The sequence below is a fragment of the Carassius auratus genome, chromosome 26, assembly GCF_003368295.1.
Source record: "Carassius auratus strain Wakin chromosome 26, ASM336829v1, whole genome shotgun sequence".
Lineage (NCBI taxonomy): Eukaryota > Metazoa > Chordata > Actinopteri > Cypriniformes > Cyprinidae > Carassius > Carassius auratus.
In genome coordinates, this window is record NC_039268.1 from 15,699,837 (window position 1) to 15,724,919 (window position 25,083).

The 25,083-nt window shown below is 36.4% G+C and overlaps 2 protein-coding genes across 2 annotated transcripts; one reads left to right on the plus strand and one right to left on the minus strand.

Moving 5' to 3' along the window:
• Positions 1 to 12,037: 12,037 nt before the first annotated feature.
• Positions 12,038 to 16,087, plus strand: cdkn2a/b (cyclin-dependent kinase inhibitor 2A/B (p15, inhibits CDK4)). Its single transcript, XM_026204438.1, has 2 exons — positions 12,038 to 12,438; positions 13,989 to 16,087. Exons 1-2 carry the CDS (start codon positions 12,304 to 12,306, stop codon positions 14,238 to 14,240), a joined length of 387 nt encoding a protein of 128 aa, XP_026060223.1. The 5' UTR covers positions 12,038 to 12,303; the 3' UTR covers positions 14,241 to 16,087.
• Positions 16,088 to 16,350: 263 nt separating this feature from the next.
• On the minus strand, positions 16,351 to 24,852 carry mtap (methylthioadenosine phosphorylase). The gene is made up of 8 exons (XM_026204437.1): positions 24,752 to 24,852; positions 21,999 to 22,085; positions 21,710 to 21,768; positions 21,447 to 21,614; positions 20,672 to 20,774; positions 20,307 to 20,546; positions 16,645 to 16,767; positions 16,351 to 16,520 (listed from the first exon to the last, which is right to left on the minus strand). The coding sequence occupies exons 1-8, from the start codon at positions 24,773 to 24,775 to the stop codon at positions 16,482 to 16,484; spliced, it is 843 nt and encodes a 280-aa protein (XP_026060222.1). The 5' UTR covers positions 24,776 to 24,852; the 3' UTR covers positions 16,351 to 16,481.
• Between the last annotated feature and the right edge of the window lie 231 nt (positions 24,853 to 25,083).

Here is a 25,083-nt window from a genome sequence, read left to right on the forward strand (position 1 = left end):
GCCCACCGCCTCAAACGTCCATAGCGGCACATACCTCGCCGGCTCGAGGGCACCGCCGATTCACCACAGCGGCGAGGGATCTTCAGCAGCACGTCCCTCCTTCTCTCGGGCTTCGGCACCACTGTAACGATATTAGAACTCCATATACATCGGGAAGAAGGAGGCGGGAACCGGCGGACAATCAAAACATTTTAATAATGCAAAAATAAACACAAAACAGCGCACCAGCCCCTCACGGACGACTGGTGCGCACAAAATAAAAAGCAAACACATAAAATATGGCCCAGGCCTGGTCCTCTCTCCTCCTTCACTATAGTCGCTCCAGTTTTATATCCTTCCATCTCCTACGTGGGACTCGATACCGGCGGTGGGGCGGAGGTGTAGCTCATCTCCAATCACTACACCTGGCCTCACTCCTCGTTCCCACGCCTCTCGGCCCCGCCCCACTCGCCACAGACACAAATTATACTGCAGTGAGCCGCAGAACCATCACCTCAAAGACTTGACACTGGTGTCTGAGAGACAAACAAAACTAATAAGTGAAATGGCCACAGTTTAAAATCTGTCTTTCACTGTGGACATCTGGTCAGAAAAAAGAATGGGAGGCTACCTTGGTGTCTCCGCTCACTGGATGAACAGTGCAGCAGATGCTATAATGTTGAAATCTCATCTACCAGCTTGCAACCGGGGGGAACATACGGGAGAGAAAATTTGTGAAGAATTTGAACAAATATGTGATCAGTATAAAATCAAAACAAAAGATTGATCATATAATTTGTAACAATGCATCAAATATGAAGAAGGCATTCACCACATGTTTTCCCAGTTCAATGGAATTCGACTTTCTGACAGCTGAAGTCCTTGCTTAGCTGTGATTACCAAACTTTGTGCAAGGTCTTGGATGTTAGAGAGCACAGAGAGACTATTTTCACTCTTAGAGAGTGGGCTCAGATTAACGAACTGGTCAGCATTCTGAAGCCCTTTGCTGATGCCACTGATATCACTCTGAGAGAAAGTTGTAACCATAAGTGCTGTGATTCCATGTGTTATCTCCCTCAACAATCTTGGAAAACCAGAAAGAAGGAACACAATACTTGGTCAACTTAATCCACAGTCTTCGAAGATCACTGCAGAGAAGATTCAAATGCATCTTTGTCAATGTAAAAATGTCTCAGCCACAGACCAATGAAGGAATCCTGCCATTCTCTGATCCTGTTTTATGTCAGAGCAGCTGTTCTTGATCCAGCCTTTGGGGTTATGTGGATAGAGCATGATGTATTGGTTGATGACAAGCTGAAGGAGCAGTTGACCATGGAAGTAAAAAGTAAGTGATAGGCTAATTTTAGTATGAGACACCATACTTGTAAATATTACATTATTAGTATAATTATAATTTATTTATTTTTTTTTAAGAAATTGGAAGTGCTGCACAATAAACCACTAAAAGTTTGCAATCTTTAATCTTTAATCTCTAAAAATAAATCATGATTCTTAATGTATCCAGAATCATGCAGCTCTAGAATATTGTTATTATTATTATTTAAAATTTTTGTGTTTTAGATCTGATTATCCAAGAGGCAGGGCATACCAATATGGAACAGACAGGTGATGGAGATGAATAAGAGCAAACCTTGGTGATGAAACTGGGCTTTTCTTATACCACAAAAAGCAAAAGAAATCTACTCATTTCAGCCCTGCTGCCCAGCTCAACCCTTACTTGGACAATTGTGATGGCCAGAACTGCCTTTTGTTTTGGGGATTGAACAAGGAGAAAATTCCTTCACTGTTCCAAATTGCAATGAGGGTATTAGCTGTGCCTGGAAGAAACTTCGTAGAAGCCAAAAATTAGTTTAGAGAAGCTCTAAAGGAAGTCGATGCAGACCGTCTGGCTGTATTTCTTGCAGAGAAGCAGTGTGACTTCAGCATGAATGCACCCCATTCTAGCCATGTCGGAGGAGTGTGGGAAAGACAAATAAGGACAGTGAGAAGAGTTTTAAGGTCCACTCTTGCCCTTTCCTCTGGTAGATTAAATGATGCTTCGCTATGGGCCTTTTTCTATGAGGCTATGGCTATAGTCAATAGTTGTCCTTTGACTGTTGACAATCTCAGTGACCCCAATAGCCTCGAACCACTTACCCCTAATCATCTTCTGACAATGAAATCTGTCAAGGCCTTGCCTCCCCCTGGTGAATTCGTCACAGAAGATGTGTATGGCAAGAAAAGGTGGAGACATGTTCAATGTCTCGCAGAGCAGTTTTGGAGTCGATGGCGGAAGGAATACCTTGCCAACATTGCTCTCAGATAGCGCTGGAATGCTCCAAGAAAAAAATTACAAGTTGGAGATATTGTAATCATGAAAGGAGAGGATGTGCACAGGAATGAGTGGAGATCGGGTAAGGTTTCAGAAACCACTACTGACAAAGATGGACTTGTACGGAGAGTTAAAATCCAGCTTGGTGACAGTAAGCTTGGCAAGAAAGGTGAACGTCTTCACAAGGTGTCCGAAGTTGAGCGCCCAGTCCAGAAGCTCATTCTGCTGCTGGAGACTAATTAAATCTGCTCCTTCCCTCCATTGTGCAAAATATTACATAGTTATAGATAAGTTTCCAACATTGGCATAAGTTGTCTTTGTTCTTATATGGGCTCAGGGAAGGCAATTTTCAATTAAAATCATCCGTGCCTAAGGTGGTCTGTGTAACATCCCTTTATTCACTCATGATTGGTGGGAGTGTAACTAACTAAGGAAAGAGTAAATAAGTAATAATTACTTTTGAACTTTATTTTATTAGTCTCCTCTGTTAATGTAATGAGCCCTTTATTTCCGGCTCTACAGTGGAACGTTAATATCGCGTCTAGAAAGGTAGGACTGGTTAGTCAGACGCACACACGGAAGAAAGGAGGAAATAATCTCATGTCGTTCTGAAACGCTCTGAAATCGTTAAGTTCTAAAGGAAAGGAGAGGATAATTAAGCACCTAGCTGGAACGGGAACAAGGTATTGTGTTTAGTTTGTTTATTGTTTATGTTCATTAATATGTAGGTTAATTTATTCGACTTGAAGAAGTGTTGAAATGTGTTTCACTTGTCATGTGAAGTTATGTTAACATAAGCTTTCAGCATTGTTAATACTGATTGAGATAACATCATAAAAAGGGTTTTATAAATGGCTATTTGTAACGTTGTTTTATATATATATTGTTTAATGTAGCCTTCGGCTAATTAGCTCTTACAGTGTTTCAAGAAGAAAAAGGTGTAAGAAAATAAAAGCTTTTTGAAATATCAGTACACTTCACCATTGTCTGGCTGGGGTTTAGCTACAGGCACCATACCACACTGTGATGCAGCTCGATAGGATGCTCTCGATGGTGCCTCTGTAGAAGGTGCACATGATGGAGGACGGGGCTCTAGCTCTTCTCAGTTTGCGGAGGAAGTAGAGATGCTGTTCTGATTTATTGACCAGTGCTGCTGTGTAGGGATGGGTACCGAAACCCGGTATTAAAATGGCCCCGGGGCTAAATTATGAAAGACCGTAGTATCAATAAGATCTGACGGCATCGGTTCTGCTTTTGGTACTGGAGGGGAAAAAATTTACGTACTATGGATTTTTTCTTAATAATGTTATCGTGCACATTTTATCTCACCAAACATTTCTAATGTGCGATCATATTAAGACGTTTATCTGTGAGGTCTGCGAGATCTGTCATGCGCGCCGCGGAGGCTGTCTGTCAGTCACACACACATACACACACACACCACAACGAACGCGGCGCACACACACACACATAACAGTATGAAAACTCCCGCTTAATAATAAAGAGTGACGATGGCGAAGAGATTTGCTTAATAATGTTATCGTGAACATTTTGTCTTACCAAACATTTGTAATGTGTGATCATATTCAGACATTTGTCTGTGAGATCTGCGAGATCTCTCAAGCGCTGCGGAGACTGTCTGTCAGTCACACACACAGACGCATAAGGGGCCGTTCACATATCACTCAAGTTCGTTATTTTAAATGTAGGCACGCGATATGCGCGCTCATAATGGAAGCAACGCGGCGTGCCTAGCATTTTTCACGCGTTTTTAATTGTGATATGTGAACGGCCCCTTACAGTATGAAAACTCCTGCTTAATACAAAGAGTGACGATGGCGGAGAGAGCAAAATGTTCCAAAGTGTGGTTAAACTTCACTAGAGTTGATGCAGACAACGCTGGTTGTCATAAGTGCAACAAAATTTTTGCATGTAAGGGCAGAAACACAAGCAATCTGTCAAAGCATCTTTCAAAAGTGCATTATGTGCAGACAGAGAAATGCAAAGTTTTCGACTGCCTAACACAACACAAAGTACCGATAAGAATACCGTTAAAGTACCGGACCGTTAAGCAGTATCGGTAAGAGTAGTAATACCATTAAAACCTTAACGATACCCATCCCTACTGCTGTGTTTTCAGTCCAGGAGAGGTCCTCTTTGATGTGCACACCCAGGAACTTGGTGCTGCTCACTCTCTCCACAGTTGCACCATTGATGGTCAGAGGAACGTGCTGAGTGTGCGCTCTCCTGAAGTCAACAACAATCTCCTTCGTCTTCTCCACGTTCAGAGAGAGATTGTTGTCACTGCACCACTTGGCCAGGCGGCTCACCCCGTTCACCTCGCTCCTGAGATTGTGCATAAGAATCATCTGTTTCCTGTGGTCTTGTCCTGGTGGTCCTCTGAGACAAGGTCTTTACAGGGGATCTGTATCTGGGGCTCTAGTTGTCCTGGTCTCTGCTGTCTTTCAGGGCAGTAGAGGTCCTTTCTAGGTGCTGATCCACCATCATGTCTGGATACGTACTGGATCCGGGTGACTGCAGTGACCCTCTGATCTGGATACAGACTGGATCTGGTGGGTGACCTCGGAATAAGAGAGAAACAGACAAATATTAGCGTAGATGACATTCTTCTAATGATGTAGCAAGTATATAGGGTGTTATGGGAAGTGTTTCCGGTTCCGGTTTATCTAATTAATGCAGCCTAAAAATCCTTTAATTCATTTGGATTTTAAAAGCATATTAGTATGTTATGTGTTAGCCAGGTTAAAGAGATGGGTCTTTAATCTAGATTTAAACTGCAAGAGTGTGTCTGCCTCCCGAACAATGTTAGGTAGGTTATTCCAGAGTTTAGGCGCCAAAATAGGGAAAGGATCTGCCGCCTGCAGTTGATTTTTATTATTCTAGGTATTATCAAATTGCCTGAGTTTTGAGAACGTATCGGACGTAGAGGATTATAATGTAAAAGGAGCTCATTCAAATACTGAGGTGCTAAACCATTCAGGTCTTTATAAGTAATAAGCAATATTTTAAAATCTATATGATGTTTGATAGGGAGCCAGTGCAGTGTTGACAGGACCGGGCTAATATGGTCATACTTCCTGGTTCTAGTAAGAACTCTTGCTGCTGCATTTTGGACTAGCTGTAGTTTGTTTACTAAGCGTGCAGAACAACCACCCAATAAAGCATTACAATAATCTAACCTTGAGGTCATAAATGCATGGATTAGCATTTCTGCATTTGACATTGAGAGCATAGGCCGTAATTTAGATATATTTTTGAGATGTAAAAATGCAGTTTTACAAATGCTAGAAACGTGGCTTTCTAAGCAAAGATTGCGATCAAATAGCACACCTAGGTTCCTAACTGATGACGAAGAATTGACAGAGCAGCCATCAAGTCTTAAACAGTGTTCTAGGTTATTACAAGCAGAGTTTTTAGGTCCTATAATTAACACCTCTGTTTTTTCACAATTTAGCAGTAAGAAATTACTCGTCATTCAGTTTTTTATATCGACTATGCATTCCATTAGTTTTTCAAACTGGTGTGTTTCACCGGTCCGCAAAGAAATATAGAGCTGAGTATCATCAGCATAACAGCGTGAAGAGTAGCAGCCCTAGAACTGAGCCTTGAGGTACTCCATACTGTACTTGTGATCGACATGATACATCTTCATTCACTGCTACGAACTGATGGCGGTCATATAAGTACGATTTAAACCATGCTAATGCACTTCCATTAATGCCAACAAAGTGTTCAAGTCTATGCAAAAGAATGTCGTGGTCAATTTTGTCAAATGCAGCACTAAGATCCAACAAAACTAATAGAGAGATACACCCACGATCAGATGACAAAAGCAGATCATTTGTAACTCTAAGGAGAGAAGTCTCAGTACTACGATATGGTCTAAATCCTGACTGGAAATCCTCACATATACCATTTTTCTCTAAGAAGGAATATAAGTGTGAGGATACCACCTTTTCTAGTATCTTGGAACCGACAATGGAGCAGACTCTGGGGCTGGAGCAGACACTAGAGCAAGCTCAGGGGTGGCCAGCGGGCTTGACACCGGAATGGCAGACAAACCTGACTCTGGAGCAGCTGGCGGGCTTGTGGGACCCACAGCCAAAGGACTTGACAACAGCATAGCCAGTGGGTTTGTCTTCGGAGTGGCTGGCGGGCTTGACAGCAGGGCGGTCCTCATACTGCTGGGAGAAGAACTAGAAAACAAAAGACTATTCAAAATGAAAAGAAAAAACACGGTAGAAGGAGCGTTGCTTTCTGTTTTGGATCTGCTGTTCTGTCATGATTCACAAGGTGAGCACGGGAACAAAGGAGCAAGGAGATGAGAAGTAAAGTAAATTTAATGAACTAAAAAGCGAGGAACACAGGAATACGATAAACACTGAACACAAAATTACATTTAACAGCGGACAGGAAACGAGGAGCAGAACATATTTTAAATACACAGTATCTAATTAAACACAGCTGGAATCAAATTAACTAAACAAGGAACAGGAAAAGGAAAAGAGGAATACAAAATACGAGATATGGAACAGATTCTGACACCATAGTGGTCTGCTCTTCATTATTTCCTCAAAACAATTGGCCCCTCCAATCTTCTTGGCATGATTACAGTCTTGTTTGGTTTTAAAGGTTCATTGAAAAGAGAAACAATGATCCAGAGAAAGACAACAAAGAGGACTTCTTTTTTTACTATTCAATAAGGGGAAAGAAAAGTTTATTTTGCTTTGAAAGTGCATGATATTCTACTGTAGGTTTGCCTTTTTTTCAGTGTACATGTCATATAGTTACTATAGTTAATATACGCAGTTAATATAGCAATATGTACAGTATACATTTCTTCTAGACTATGTGATGATATGACAACTAAAAAATGCCCACCCAGGATATCTTCCTGCCCACCCTTCTATAGCCGTCAAGAACTGGGCCTGCTTCAGCAACAGGAGTTTCTATATAAGTGTCAGCAAAGCAATGCTCATTCCCTTATTTCAGTGAACTGAGGTTATATTAGTTACTGAAAAGTTTTACATATTTAAGTGGACTGGTCTTCAACAAAAATAAGATGTGATTAATGTGTTGTTTAAGCTAATTTTGATTAATTAATCTGAACAAGCAGCAAATATATATTATTTTATTTTATTTTTCCAGTGTATGCAATACCTACAGTAGAAGGGCAGTGTTCTCTAGGGTGGGACATGGGACATTCCCACAAAAAGCTGTGATATGCTCTCAGTGAGATGTGATGTGAGATGCTCTCAACATCTTTTGAGTAGCTTCCCGTGCATCACTGGCCAGTCGTTTCCCCTTCTGCTTCCATCTGTCTGCTAGATCTACATGTTATATGTTTATTATGATATGTTCATTATGACTAATTAAAATTTTGTCAAATTGTTTCTTGACATCACATAATCTATAATCTTAATGAAAGTGAAAATCGTGACATTTTGCCAGGTATGGTAAGTAGCGGCAACTTCCTACTCTCTCTCCTGAAGCCAACAAGGAAGTGACTAAAACTGCAATTCATCGACTGGCCGCTTGAGGCTGGCTGCAAAAGGGAGTCAGTTCCATAGACTCCCCATGTTAAAATGCTTAAAAAAAACTTTACAGCAGAAAAAAAAACGTTTACAACCTGGTTCAAAAAATTATTTTGGTCTATATAGCTCTTTAGCTATTAGGTCCCGGTAGGTGGGCGTGACTTCAACAACCAGCTCCCGCCTTTTTGTCCATTTTCGATTATCCAGAAGAGTTGCGCGGTGTCAAGATGGCGACAGCTCTGCACACTCCGAGCTTCAAAAATACTCTTCAGGAGATGACGTGTGACGTCACGGACACTACGTCCATAATTTTATACAGTCTATGAAGGTAATCCATACTCGAAATTGGTGCTCTGCATTTTCCCATACAAGTGCACACACACAGCAGTGAGTAGGGAACACATCTTGAACACACACCCGGAGCAGTGGGCAGCTATTTACTCCAGCACCTGGAGAGCAATTGGGGGTTCAGTGCCTTGCTCAAGGGCATTTCAGCCATGGGTATCGAGGGTTGAAGAGAGTGCTGTTCATTCACTCCCCCCACCTACAACTCCTGCTGGCACTTAGACTCGAACTTGCAACCTTCAGGTTACAAGTCTGACTAAACATTAGGCCACATCTGCCCCCCATTACCTATTTGTGTAATTTCAAAGTGCTGTGTTTGCATTATTTATATACTGTACACTGAAAATCAAGATACAGGAAAAACTGCAAAATACAAGTTTGTGTTTCATGCATAGTTTATGTTTTAACATTTATATAGAACTTTTCTCTCACTCAAAGCATTTGCTCTTCATGAAATGTTTTATAACCACATACAGTCATTCAATTTGATTAGCTTGTGAAGTAAAAACAAAAACAGTACATATTAAGAGAGGAAGCATTTTAACTTATAACAACTATATTATGATACATTATTTAAATTCACACAAAAAATAATACAAGTATGTTTTAATACTGAACTGACCTCTCTTCAAAAACAAACAGATGTTACTGAGATCATGGCACATTTCTTAGAATTCTTGCTTCTTTTCTACTAAATGCTTTATTTAAGAATTTTCCTCCTGGTCTTTTAATGTGATAAACTGTTAAAGCCAGGGGTTTTCAAACTGAGGTCCTGGGACACAATGAGGGAGACAAGGTGGTGCTCCAAAAAAACATTAAATGACCGCAAAGCAATTCCACAGGCAAAACTCGTTTTTGGTATTCGATCAGGTTGACCACAGCCAGAGGTGTGTCTGAATCCTAAGATTGTGTCACATCCTGTCAGCATCGTTGTGCTCATGCACGTAAACTTGCCAAGCTAATAAATCCTTAAGCTAGTGTAGTCCTGATCTTTCATTTCACAACCCATATGAAACTGTGAAATTCAAAAATCAACATAGATAAATTATGTATAAAAAAAATAAATAAATAAAAAGATCAATTTAAATACTTTTTATGACTAGGGCTAATATTTTTATTGTGGGTCAAAACATATATTGCAATTCAATACAATGATGACTGATCTCAAAAGTCTGACTACACTGTAATAAGTGAAAACCAGCTGCTGTTGCTTTTTCATTTTACATAATTAAACATAATGTTGGTATAAAGGAATGTGTTTAGTTTAATTAATTTGTGCTAAATAACATTTAAAAAATAAATAAAGTTAATGTAAATGTTATTGTAATCAGTGAAGATTTCAAAGCAAGAAGACATATGCACCACAACCTAAAAGGTAATGTTTCATACTAAAAGGCCTACTTGCTAAAAAAGTATAAACTATCAATCAGAGGACAGAAGACATGTAGACTGTGTACAACAGGGATTTGGTTTGATTTTCTGTAATCAGAAAAGTTTTTAATTTAGTGGCCTTAGAAATTTGTACAATATTTCAAATATGATTGGCTTCATAGGGTTAAAGGAGGGCTGTGCCTGAACACTCTATTCACACACCATTAAGCAGTATGCATGTGACTGAATCACATTCTGTCTTTCTCTAATTCAGTAACTCTCACTGCATGGCTTAGTACTGCTTCACAACTGCTCACAGAGCCCCCATTGTTCCCAAGCAACATCATGTTTATTTGTTGGTCAGATCGAATTCAGAACGAGGCTGTACATGGTGACGGTTTCAAAAAAATTATCGGTGTGGAAAGTCTTGAGGCCTGTGCCAGATCACCCACCAAGACAGTCAATGTCATCACAATGCAGACTGACCAAAGGCATCATGCATGTGCACTTCCTCAAGTCCTTAAAAAAAAAAAAAAACAATTACACATTTTCGAGATTCTGGCACTATAGTATAATGTATTGTTAAATCTTAAATGTTCCTTGCAAAAACTGTTGTCAAAATACTGATTATAATATATATATATATATATATATATATATATATATATATATATATATATATATATATATATATATATATATATATATATATATATATAAGCAGTTAAAAGAGAGTCGTTTTTCTTTCTTTCATTTTGGTGTATGTGTTCTTTGAGAACATAAGTCATTCAAACTGCTGACTGCTCAAACTGACTTATTTACCGCCAGATGCAGGAAATACCATTGCATTGACATGACAGAGATACTTTTAGGCAATGACGTGTTCCTCTTTGAACAAGGAGGTAGAATTTAAGTGGGAAAATCACAATGAAAAAAATATTCTGGATGTCTTATGAACTTTACCTGAAGTTATCTGAAATGACAAAAACACTCATGAACAAAACAATCTTCTTCCGGTTGGTTCTATTAAAAAAGAAAAGAAAAGAAAACTGACGTACAGTAGCTAACACCATGCTTCCCTGATATAATGCAAAACAGTGCTACTGAGAAAGAGAGCCACACTGTAAAAAAAAAAAAAAAAAAACACATGGTAAATGACTGGCAGCTATGGCTGCCAAAAAAAAAAAAAAGAAAAAAAAAATTAAAGTAAATTATCAAACATTAAACAAGAAAAAAATCTGTAAAAAAAAAAAAAAAAAAATCTGTAATACTTGTCTGTAAAAGTTTCTGTAAAATTATTGTTTTTGCACTTTATTTAAATTAAGATATTTTACTTTAATTTTATGGTTTTTGTTTTGGAGCTGTAGCTGCCAGTCATTTACCATTTTTTTGGCCGTGGTGTGCACAAAAATCTAATCTCAACAGATTTGATGAATAGCTCTGTTCTTAATTTTGTAATATCTTCTAAATATCCCTATGTTTAAATTAATCAAAACAGTTTTGTGGATAAATTATCTAATTTGTTGTCTCTATAAATTGGGATCTGTAGCACTGTATGATGTTGAATTTTTTTTTTTTTTTTCGGTCTAGGTGGTCCAATGTTCTAGAAAGTGATCATGTAGGCCAATTTCAGTTTGTAATACATTTTGTACTGGTTTTACTATTCTCACAGACATAAAAAAAAATAGCATACAACAACCAAACGAAGCACAACACTTAAAAAAAAAACGCTAAAACTACTTGCTGCAGTCTTGACGTGTTAAGGCCTGGTTTTATAGTACAGCAATGTGAAGGAGGTAGCAGTAGCTAAGCAGGACAAGATATTGCAATTGTTCAGAATAGATGCAGTACATCCCTGGAATTCCCCGTACTTTATACTGTTCAGATGCAATAGATTGTGTGCAGCTAGTCAAACACATGAGAAAAAAAAAGAAAAGAAAAAAACTTGAGATAAAAAATTTGCCTATGTACATGTACCCTAAATGTATGTTTTATTATGAGTGATACTGCTCAAAGTAGGTGTCCCCTATTGGACTGGCTTAATAATGACTGAATTAAGAAACACTTATTACGTATAATCAATAATCTAGAACATCTAATTTATAAATCTAGTTCAGTTTTGGGATGCTAAATGGGTCATCATTATTAACTATAGCATCGCGTCTCTGTTTATTTATTTAAAAATAAAAATAAAACTAAAAATAGGTAGCCTAAATACTTCCCAAAGAGCCTATTCAAAATGCCACCAACCGCATCTGATTTGTTTAATATGTAGCCTAGCCTATATTAGCCTATAATTCCGATTGTGAACACAGACAAAGAAAACTCGTTCTCGCGACTGATATTTTAATATCTTTAATACCCGTTTTAAAAACAATGACAGGCTCTCTTCTTACTGCCTTACTGTGTCATTGTAGCTCCAAGTCTTCCTGGATCAGCTGTTCGAGTGCGCATGCGCAGTGCATACACTATGCAGCACGGTTTGCTGTGACGTTCATAACAGAGGCAAGTCCGAACAAATATCTCCCTACGCGTAATAATTATAAGACACAGCAACCTTATAAAGACGTCGGTTTAACGTATTTAGCCAGCTCAGAGAATGATTTTTCGTCTGGACACAGAAAAATTAGAATGCAATGTAAGCACTGATTATTTTTGCAGTAACCAGTAGATGATTCCTTATTGCCGCTACCTGTCAAAGCGAAATCCTTCAGTGGACTGATGAGGAAAATGATGCATGTCGAGGATGAACTGACCAAAGCAGCCGCGACTGGAAACACTTACCGTGTTCAGTTTTTACTATCTAACGGAGTGAATGTGAATGGCGTTAACAAATTCGGAAGAACGCCTATTCAGGTAGGTTTAAGACACGTCAAGAATAAATAAACTATTAAAAAATGCAAACATAAGACAGACTGCAGACGTACAAATATTAACTACAACTAAAGGAAATGTTCTAGAATAAATGTCAACGGAGTTCTGTACTACCAGAACGGTTGTAAATTATAGGAAACATTGCCGAGAGTTCAAGTTATTTTAAAATATGGTAATAGGCCTGTAACTTAATATAACCTAACTTTAAAATTGTAATTATTTTTTACAATCGGTTTACTAGCTTTTAGTTTATATAGCTTATATATATATTTATAGCCTAGCCTATTTATTTGAATTTAATATTTACATTGTCTTTAACAATGAGTAGGCTAGTGAGACTAATTGGAAACAGTTTTAGCATATTTAGACTATAATGCAATTTTAATAACTATGAAAAACAATGTTTAATATTAATAACTTCCACAATGTATTAGAACATTATTAATAGTCTATTTCTAAAAAAAATAAAATAAATAAAATAAAAATAAAAAAATCACGTAGCTATTTTAAAATAAGAAATTAATACCATTCTTTGAATTGTAGGCTGAGTTTCATAGACTGTGGAGTGTTTCGTTTCGCATGTTAGGTTATTTCATAAATCTTTATTACAGTTTATCCTGTTCGTAAACTGTGTAAATGAATGTCAACTGTACTGTACTACCAGAACGGTTGTAAATAATAGAAAACACTGCCGTTTAATATTTTGACATGAATTTATTGTTGCTATTATTATTAAAAATAATGCTAAACCACATCAACATTCGCCACCCTGCAGTGAGGTAGCAAATATCATAGACCAGATTAGCTTAAAACTTTTTGTCCTGCTGTCACTTCGAGAGGGTGGTGGTCATGTTTAAAAACATGTTTCTAGTCTGTTCTAATGATGGTTACAACTCATTTTGCGATGCTCCCCATTCTGCGCAGGATTTAAAAAATGGAGAGGGAAAATAAAGTGCCTGCAGAGACGATGTAATAGTTTATCAAGCTTAAGACGAACTTACACAAAGACTGCAAAAGTTCTGAAACTGTGACTGATTGATTAGATTTGTACAGTTGTAGGGCTAATTGGTAAGATAGGCTAAGGGAAACATTTTAATCTTTCTAATTTCAACGAAATATGTTTAAGATAGCCCTATCACAAAGTGGACATAAATATGATATAAACATAGGCCTATCTAAAACAATATTAAGTAATGATAAAAACAAATGTTACAACATGGGCAGTTAAATTACTAATGTTGTTGAACTGTTATTAGCTATATTGTCCTAATAAACTACACTGTGCACTAGCTACATTGTTCTTACCGAACGACAAAAAAATAATAATTCTGTGATTCAAATAACGATATTTAAAGAAGGAATTGCAGTCAGCACGTTTGTTTGTTTTTCAGTTATTTATTATTTTAAAAAGAAAGAACAATTATTTAAACCAAAAAATACAAATAAAAAAAAATAATAAAATGAACATATGCGACAATATTACGGGCTTTTCTTTTTGTTTTTTGTATTATTATAATTTTTTACCCCTGCAGGTGATGATGATGGGTAACACACCTTTGGCTCACCTGCTACTGGAATATGGAGCAGATCCTAATGTGCCTGATCCCGGGACAGGAAGCACTCCTTTGCACGATGCTGCCAGAACCGGTTTCATGGACACCGTGCAGCTTTTAATTCGCTTCAACGCCGATCCTAATTCAACAGATCACAGCAATTTACGACCTGTGGATGTGGCACGGCGGACTGGACATATGGACGTGGCTGAATTTCTCAGTCGTATTTAAACGCTAAAGTTCTTCTTCTTTTTTTTTTTTTTTTTTTTGTAACTAGCCTACATATTTATCAAATAATACGACAGGTTAAAAAAATAATAATAAAGGAATGAGCCCAGCAGTTATGCACTTTAATTGTTTAGGATATAGCCTATTTGTAGGCTAATAATAATTTACAATATTGTTTGTGTATGTTTATGCTGTTTGGAGTATTAAACATTTTAGGTATTTTTATTCCTATGAGAATCTATGGTTCGCAGTTCATTTTTTATAGGCCTTCATGCAGCATCACTATCAAAAACTACAGAAAAAAAGCAACTTTGAGTTTGAAGCATTAATGATGATATCACCCTAGTAAAGTCTGTCAGGACGCAGCATTTCGGTTAATGTATACAATTACATTTTTAAACATATCCATAAGATTTGTTCTTTACTTAGCATGGTAATGGCTAAATAGAGTTAAGTCGTGGAAAGATAGCTAACGAAGTTTATTGGGCAAGTGCTCAAACCAAATAACCTATTAGCATAATATGTGGCTTATATTTCTCAGTTCTCTAAGAAAATAAGATATTTTCGATAAGTTTATGTTTTATGTTAAGCTAAATAAATGCAACTATCCATATGCCACCGTGCAATTTGTTGTTGTTCTTTATAACGCATAAATTGGGTTCTTTAATCATCGCCTCGCCAGCTTTAAGTGCAATATATTGATATTGTGCGGAAAGTCAGGTTTATTTTAATTTTTTTTATTTAGACGGTTTGCAAATAACATGTGAAACCTATGAAAGACAGCTAAAAGAAAGAAAACAAAATATAGCGAATTATTAAAAGCTTGATATAGAGACAGTTAGCTACATTTACCAATGTGCAGAAGACGAATGGTTACTTGAAGAGAACATATTATTTGAGGGTCTATCTCTTAAGAGATTATCTATTTGCAACGAAACTGCTGTCTGATCGAATCTCATGAAGGGAACAGAAAATAATTAGATCAGAAATCAAGGTTAGACGTCCTCTATTTTGAAAGCATGCACGAATAGGCTATTATAAAAGAAACATGATACACCGAGATCTGTTACGATTCCTCGAGGCAAAAACACTGAAAACACTGACCAATTTTTGATACAAATATGCATCTGTTTTTCACAAATCTCAGCAATGTGCTGCTGACTCAAAACGGAGGGGTTTCATCAATGCACTGAAATGTGGCACAGTGAATAATCTCCCACAAGCTTTTCATAAGTAAAAACAGCATATATTTATTTGTGGTTATGAAATACATGTATTTTTTATATCCAACCAAAATATTTATACTTGCATTACGCCCAGAGCCGTTTTGTGCTCTCTCCCTGCAGACCCAGTATCTCCACATGAGGTTAATTAAGAGCTCTGCTGTGATTGGGTGATGATGTGAGAGGAGAGACAGTATTTAAATTACAGCTACACTAAGACCATAGTTGGTGGTGGCTAGATGGTGTGCAGGGGATGAGGTTTCGTCCTTAGAAGCCTTAGTTTGGTGATTTGGTGTCTCTTTCAGTTGTGTTGAAACTGCTGAAGTAGAGCTTCTGTCCTTTGTCTCATTGATCACATCTATGACAAACTTTTTCTAAAGAGAAGTGTGTAATTTCAGTTGCCCATAATAAATACTGAGTTTTAGTTCTTTTTGGTGGGGGTAAGTACATGTGTGGCATTTTGTTTTCTCCCGTTTATGTTAGTTTAGGGAGTTAGTTTAATCTGCTGTATTTTTTTCCTTTTCTTTGAAGCTTAGTTGGGTTATAGAAAATAGTTTTGTTATGTTTGTTATTTTGGCCTTGCCTTTTGTTATCTCTCTGTAAATAAAAACTTCTCTTTTCGCTGCATTTGACCATGTTTGTTTGGGTTACTGTAGCTGTTCTGGGTCTGGAGACAGCGTTTTCTCTGCCATCGCACAGTGTCTCACCATTAACCATTTATTTCTGTTGAGGTCTTACCTAGGACCGACTTTGACAGTAACACTTGTATTCTGATTTATCCAAGGTACTTCAATGTTTAACAACACTACTGCTACTATTAAAAGGCACGGAAAAACAATGCAATAATGCATTACATTTTTAAAAAACACTATTTTAAAATAAAAACCAACTTGGGTGGATGACTAACATTTTTTTTTTATTTTATTTTGGTCAATAATGGTAGGATGTCATGCTTGTTTACAGATACATGATTGCAGCTGTGGACAGCACATCTTGGATGGCTCCTCAATGGCCGGATGCTTTAATGTTTGGGCAACATTACTGATGACTGCGACATCAGCTGGGCAACAACAAAGTTAGATATCAGTACAGTACATATATCACATTTAGAACAAAGAACATTACATGATTAAATATTTATAAACAATCTATCATTTACATAACTTAAAGTGCGTTATACTCACTTTTAGTGCATTTATTGTGCTCTCCCAGTCCATCTGACAGATCTGTGGGATTGCTGTGAGCAGGATGCTGCTAGCTTTATTTGCATTCTCTTTCATGGTTTTCAGAACATTGTCCACACACACCTAGAATAAAAAAAAAAAAAAAAAAAAAAAGTTGCTAAGTTTGGTATATGCAGGATTATATATATATATAAAAAAAAAACATGAGGAAAAAAAAAGGTAAATTTAAATGAATGGACCAGCAAGCAAGATATCAAATATTAATGTGTGACTGGGCAGTAAATGCAGTTCGAACTTAAAATTTTCAAATTTATTCTTAAAATAAAACTTTACCCACAAAAATATACAACACCCTCAAAACAAATATAAGGCTGTTAAGTCTCCGAGCCTCACATTTGCCTGTAGCCACTTAGATAACAAAGATAGGGTTGCCGTGAGTCATGAATAACCTGTCACAAGTTAAAACTGAAAATGGAAGACATTTATGTTCAAGCAACAGATGGACTATTGTCTCTAATTAATGCCAGACTTTGTCAGCCATTTAGCTGTCTACAGTTACATTGTGCACTCAAATTTATAGAGGACAATGTCAGGATCTACTGAATCAAGACAGCAACAAGAAAAATCTGCATGATCAAGAAAGAAAACTGAACTACAGACTAGTTATTTTTTTATTTTTTTTTATCACCAATGTTTTCCCTTAGAGGAACTGACTAATTGGTTGGCAACAAAATATGTGTGATTGTCAATGCATGAGTCAGAGAGAGAATGAGAATACAGGACTGGGACAGAAGGATGTGGTGAAGTGGGGAGTGAAAACTAGAGGTCAGCAGCAGGAACTCGGAAGGAGGACTCTGAACTGTGAGGGGAAGTAAACATTGCAGCAAACTACCAGCCTAACCGGTCGTCCGGCTATCGGAAACAATAATCTGCAGAGAGTTTATTGACTTAAAAATGAACATCCTATTAAAAAAAATCCTTCATAACGAAGAATATAAATAACTTTTAACACATTTCTGTTTTTTCTCATGTCCTTTCTTTGAAACGGCATCAAAATAGTATGTACAGTTTCACTGTCAAAACGCATATGTCTAGTTAGAATGAAAATGAAATGAATGAAGAAGAAAAAACACACTTCACTAAATAACGAAGGGCTTTTATGTGGCATTTGTAACCAAGAGACAAATGCTTCTATTTATGGGGGGAAAAAAATATCTCTATGAGTATTTGCCACAAATATAAAGACCAAAGGAATAGCTGGGCTTATATAAGCCCAAGGTTGTAAATATTAATTAATTCGGCTGCCAAAATTTGTATTTGCTTTTGAATTACTACATGAAAAAAATTATATATATATATATATATATTTATACTGTATATGCTCTGATAAAATGTCTTCTATCTATTCATCAGTGCAGAGAAGCAGAGCAAAATAACAACCAAAGCAATGGTATTTCGCAAGACGCATACAGTATTATTCTTGAACTACTAGAAGGCCAGAAGTTACTTAGAGTAGCTTTAAAAAAAACATTCAGTTCATTAAATAGGCCATTCATTTTTAAAGTTCTATTTTATACAGTAAAAATAAAATAAATTACACACTATAAAACACTTTATTTTTGATATTATAGAGAGTATTAATATTAGACATGAATTGTTACTTTTTTCTCTTTCCTAAAATACAAATTTTCTATTTATCAAAAAAACTTTAATCATGATTCCGAGATAAAACAAGATAGAAAGAAATATTGATGCATGGTCTCTGTAGGCGTGGTAACACTTGACTTGTGAATGCCTTTCTCTCCACTGTTCTAGCTTGCATCCTTCTGAATCTGTGTACTTTGGTACAGTTTCAGTTCCATGTTAATCAACAAAATGGACTCCAGTCGAAACACTAGGTGCATCCCAAATCATGTACTTATGCACTATTCAATTATGTTTTGTAGTATAAACAGTGCGGGTAGTGCGTCCACAATGAAAATTCCAAAAAGAAAAAGGCACTTAACCAAAAAAACGAAGTGTGAAATGTTGGAAACTTCATGACCTCAACTGGTTAGTGAAAGGGGAGGGGCTATTCAACTCCGGTTATAAATGACAAAATAACCTTATATAATTCATACACTAAAGGTTGAGTACATAGGTACATAGTGTATAGTGCGTCATTTGGGACGCAGCTACTGTCCATTCAATTAGCTCTGATGGAGGAAATCTTATGCTTTTTTCACTCACACATTTTTTAGTCTCTCTCCTGCACAGAATTTTTTTGGTCTGTGTGGGAGTAACATCAAAAGCTTGCAGCTGTGCATGCACATAGCTTAGAAAGACTGCCTATTGGCATGAACTCAATTGACTTAAACGACAGACAGACATACACAAACACACACAAAATAAAAAATAAATTCAATTTAAGGTTATCTGTAAGGTAATAATATAAGGTTATCTAATTATAAATACTATAAAATTAACCTAAACCCACACCCTGACCCTGATTATTAAAAAATAAATAAATAAATAAACTTAAAATACAATACATACAAAAAATGAAAAACACAGGGGCTTGACAAAATTATTGTAGGCTTAATATAATTTGTGAACACTACTGTGAAAAACAAACATGATTATCTTTTAGTATTATCTTTTCATTGTCTAGGTTTGTATGTCCAGTGTAGTAGTACTGAAAAAATCGCTAAAAGATTTTCTCAGAACACCGGAGAAGAGATGATGCCAACCCCTCAGAGGACGTCAGTTGATGCTAACCCTGAAACAACATACAGAACTAACAAATATTGCTTCATGTGTGACAGCATCATATAATAATTGCTGTTAATAGTGTTCATCATCTGGTTGACTATGTCTTGTATACATTTTTCTGAAAAATCCTGTCATATGCAAAAAAACTGATACTGTAGTCAAAAAGCTACTTTGATAGTGAAAAGCTACTACTAAATATTGTAGAAACTTCATTTACTGTAAAGTTGCTTTGCAATGATTTGTATCATACAACGCACTATACAAATAAACTTGAATTGAGAAAAATTCAATTAAATTATTCAGTTGTGTTCAGTACAAGCCATGGCTGAAATGGGTAACTTCTCAGACTTCCAAAAAGTCAAAATCACGGAAGTCTGTTTAGCAGGACAGTCTGTAACCTTAACAGCTCAATTGTTTGGTGTTTTAAGCTCAACGGTCTTTATGATTATGAATGCATACACAAAGCATGACAAGATCTCATTAGCGAACAAGTGAGCAAAATAACACAGGTGAATGAAAGAGGTCGTCAAACACTAAGAAGGATGAAGTGACAGCAAACCTCTATCTTCACCTTGAAGACCTAGTTTCCACAAAAGCTTCGCAAAGCCAGCAGATGTTTTGAGATGACATTCAACTAAAGGCTATTCAAAAGTTTTAGAATATATTCTAATGATGTTGGAAGTTATCTTAAAGGCTAATGGTGCTAAAACATTGAAAAAATATTGCCTATTTCCCAGGTTTTCACATTTTTTTTTTTTATTTTTTTTTACAAATGGGAATGTCCTTGTATGACCTGAAAAAGAGGTTGTCATATTCATCTCTTTTCTGGCAAAACAGAATAGTCCATAAAATATGGATAAGTACATATACAAACTGTACAAACACACAGACAGAGGTTTCTATCTGCTCACCGCCTCTTCGTGCTCTTTCCAGCAGTCATAATCAGTTGCCATTGCAATACTAGCATAACACAGCCCAGCCTCCTTGGCAAGAACCACCTCCGGTACTGTGGTCATGTTGATGACATCAGCACCCCATTGTCTGAACATGAGGCTCTCTGCCCGAGAGGAGAAACGAGGACCCTCTATGGTCACCATTGTCCCTCGTGTGTGACACTTCACACCGAGTCCCTGGGCAACCTCCATGAGCACCTACAAGAGGAGATAAGAAAAAAAAATTAGAATAAGAAAAAAATTATAAGAATGAAAATATAGTAAGACAAACAATGAGACGGACAGAGTGAGAGACAAACAGAGAGCTGGGAAATGTCACTGACCTCTCTAGTCCGGTTGCAGAAAGGTTCAGCCATAGGGATGTGGCACACACCTGGGAGGTTGGTGGGCTGCCCATCATAAAAGGTCTGGACACGTTTTGTTGTCCTTGAATTCAGGGTGGTGTGTAACATTTTTGCATGGAAATTAAGATGAAAATGAAATATGAATATGAACCAAACTGAAAAAATAATCTGCTGTGAGGAACAAAAAAGCCAGTTTCACATGAGACGTAAGTATCCAACACTGGATGCATAATTCTTTCCTCAAATGTTCACTTCAATAATGAATAAGTGCTGTCAATGAGTTTACCAAAAAAAAAAAAAAAAAACTTTTTGAGCAGCCTCTAAAGACCAATCTTGGCTGAGGTGAGATGATACAGTGCACATTGAAAATGCATGGTTGCAGTCATTCCATGTCGAGTTCAAAACACAAACCTGGCTAATGACCGCAATGCCTTTTTTTTTTTTTTTTTCATCACGTTTTGGCCATCATGGGTAATACAGTTCAAAGATACAACATTTCAGATACAAAAACAGGAGAGCAGCAGTTTGGGCAGTTGGTGATATTGTTTTACTCTGCATGAAATTAATTAATAACTGCTAAAAAGTAAATAAAATGAAAATAAAATAAGCTACTTCCTTGAACATTAATGTTAAGTATTACTATTTGAAAAAAAGGCTTCCAGGACCCTAAATTTACAGGGTAGTGTTTTAAAAAAAAAAATTAGTGTGAAATTGAAAATTTGACGAAAATGATTACAGAGAAATTAACACTAACCTATCAATAAACTGGTCAATCAAAACAATGTCTCCAGGCTGGATGTCCTCTCTGAGGGAACCACATGCTGTGGTGACTAACAGGTGAGTACAGCCCTCTTCCTTCAAGGCCCAAATATTGGCCTGGTAATTGACATTGGTGGGCATTATGGTGTGTTGTCTCCCATGCCTTGTAGAGGGGGAAAAGTTCTAGATTAGACTTCTGTCCTTGATGAATAGAAAACCAGCATATATTGTATCGTATATACCCTGCAGTGTAAGTACCTTGCAAGAAGCACACATTCAACATTCTTTATTTTGCCCAAAATTAGAGCATCAGATGGCTGTCAAAAGAGAGAAAGAAATGAGTATGAATAAATACACTAGTGGTTCTGCCTATCAATACAACTGTCATATATTATTGGGAACACGTGAATTAGAAGCAAACCATGATTAGCAATTATTTCAACTTCTGAGTTTAACTAAAGCAAATGCATATATTAATTTCCAAATGTACTCTCCCATAATTACGCATGCATGAAAAGTACACTAAACACAATGAAGAGACACTCACCTTTCCAAATGGTGTGACTACATACCGTTCTGTCCTTCCCTCCAGGATATCTGGATCATCAAGACCAGATCCACCAACTATTCCTATCTATGAGAACATATCTGAATATGGGATGGGTGTCTGCAGTTGGTTGATTTAATTAAAACATTTATAACACTTGCAAATATTTTATAATGACAAAACAAATAGGTTCATTAAAAATTATATTTAATTGATATTCATACTATAGATGCAAGATAGTGCCATTTGCATTTGTATGCACCAAGAGATAGCAAGTCTGTGATACTGTATGTACTGTACTGCATGAGACATGAGTCATGCAGTGCCTCTTTCAGTAACCCAGATAAACATTCTGATTTACAGTGTTGCTATAGATATCTGACCGCTAAATGCTATTACTGAACAAATAGAATCAACTATTCTAGAAGTGAGTAGATTCTTATGCAGTTATGTTGAGGGCAGCCAAGTCACTTAACCTGAATAATTTCCTAGACACCACCAGAATAGAAGAATCAAGAATGCAGCTGAAAAAAGGTTTATTTCATTCTGCTTCTCATTCTTCACACCCATTATTTGTGTAAAATTCTAGTTCTGCACAATATGAGGATGCAGAGAAGTTGGGAGGTTTTGTAAAATGCAATAAAATCAAAAACCTGTGAATTGTTAATTCTCTTTAACTTTTATTTAATTGACAAAGAAAATATTTCCAAAGCAACTAGCATATGCCCTGGCCCAGAGTCCTCAAATTAATATTAGTGCTCTTTTTTTTTTTTTTTCTTTTTTTTTTTGTCTTCTCTAGTTTCTGATTAGTTGAGTTGGGGAGATGAGGCTATAAAGTAGATGAAGGCGGACCTTATCACTCTTTCTCTGCCAGCCTTTCTTCACAACCACACCACCACATACTTTTTCTTAGTTTGTAATTTAAGTTTGGAGTGGGGAGTCACAGATTGTTTCAGTTAGTTTAGTTATTTCTTCCTTTGTTGCTAGGCTCCCATCTCTTAGTTTTGGTTACTTTTGGGAGTAATTTGTGATAAAATAAAACATTTATTTGGAATACATCAGCCATTTATGTTATGTGTCCCTTCCAACTCCTAGACCCTTATACAGGGACCATACATAATATTGTGAAAAGATTCAGGGAATCCAGAGACATCACAGTACATGTAGGGCAAGGCAGGAAACCTCAATTGAATGTGCTTGACCTTTGAGCCCAGATGGCATTGCATAAGAAACCATCATAATGTGGTGTTTAATATAGCCACATGGGCTCAGGAGTACTTCAGAAAACTGTCGTCAATTACCACAGTCTACTGCTGCATCAAGAAATGCAACCTTAATACCTGTTATTGTAGGAGAAAGCTATACATCAGTTCTAGGCAGTTAAACATGCCTCTGTCCCAACTTTTTTAGAGTGTGTTTCAGCCATCAAAATCAAAATTTGTTCATATTTACAAAATACATTTACGTTGGTCAGTGAAAACTTTGGAAATATTTTCTTTGTACTTCCTTCAATTAAATTAAATATTTGTTAAAGAGAATGAACAAATCACAGATTCTTGATTTTATTGCATTTTACAAAATGTCTCAACTTCTCTGGAATTAGGGTTGTGTTTATATATATATATATAGAGAGAGAGAGAGAGAGAGAGAGAGAGAGATGCCAAAGTAAAAAAAAATAAATAAAAAATAAATAAAAATAAATTATATATATATATATATATATATATATATATATATATATATATATATATATATATATATATATATATATAGTAAAAAAAAAAAAAAAAGGAAAAAATATCATGTATCTAATATCATCCAATATCATGAGATCGATGGAAGTATTTTTAGTTGACTAAACTATCTAACATTCTAATTAACATTTAGGCTGATGATATATGAGGCATCTTTGGTTCATGTTGCTGTTAACAGGCAACCCGTTGAGACACAGGGCCCAGGACCGATCTAAAGTATCCAATAAACATTGCTCCAAAAAAGTTTCCCAGCAAAATTGTTCAAAAAGTTGACTCGTTCATCATCGGCCTAAGAAACATCATCTTTTTTGTTCCATAGAAGAAACTAAGACAGGTTTGGAACAAATGGAGGATAATAAAATAATGGCAGAATTTTCTTTTTTGGAATGAACTATTCTTTTTAACGCTTAATTGAGACGTTTGGTGGCTAAGTTTCAATCAGGGTGCTGTTAAAAGTCACTTCATGATGGTTTAATTTCTTGAACAATGCCAGTAAACCTAAATGTAGGATAGCAGTAGTTTGTTTTAGACTATATTTTATATTAATACTGTGACAACCGAAACAAAGGGGGGGGGGGGGGGGGGGGCATCGGTTATACAAAACAGTCTGAAGTCTAATGATATAAACTGTACCGACCAAACAAAGTTACATTTATTAATACAACTACATTAGAATTATTCCACGCCCACAGAGACGTTAGTGGGCTCGGCCCCAGGAAGAAGCAGTAAAGCATGTGCTGACAGCAGATTTCATGCTCTGTCTATAATATGCGAAACGAGTAGCCAATATTGGATGTAAAGAAAAGTGCTGTATACTGTCAAATACAATACATCGATGTTTGAAATTCAATCTTCAACGTTTGGTTTAGTGGCGTGTTGAGGTAAAATCATTGCAATGTTCCATCTCCTAAACTATTTTCTTACTTACATTTTCTCCATGTGTACGCCCCATACATTTAATTATCAATAATGATAATGATTCAGTACAATTATATTTACCTTTACGTGACTGTTAGATGCCATTTTCTCTCACGTGTCAAACACAGCATCAGCGGTCTTTCTTGAGAAAGAACTAGGAAGCTGAAAAGAAAGATGCGCATTAGCGCCACCTACTGTGCTGTAAGTAAGTGTACCTTAATGAAACAAAACTTCTCAATAAAACAATATAATTAACATAAACTAAGAAAAAAGTACACCAGGATTTATATAAATGTATAACATATTACATAATAGGTTGGGAATACTCCTCGCACAAAAAAAAAAAAAAATCTAATATTTGTACATATTTTGCAGTTATATATCATGTGCTGGCTCATAAAACATAATGTTTT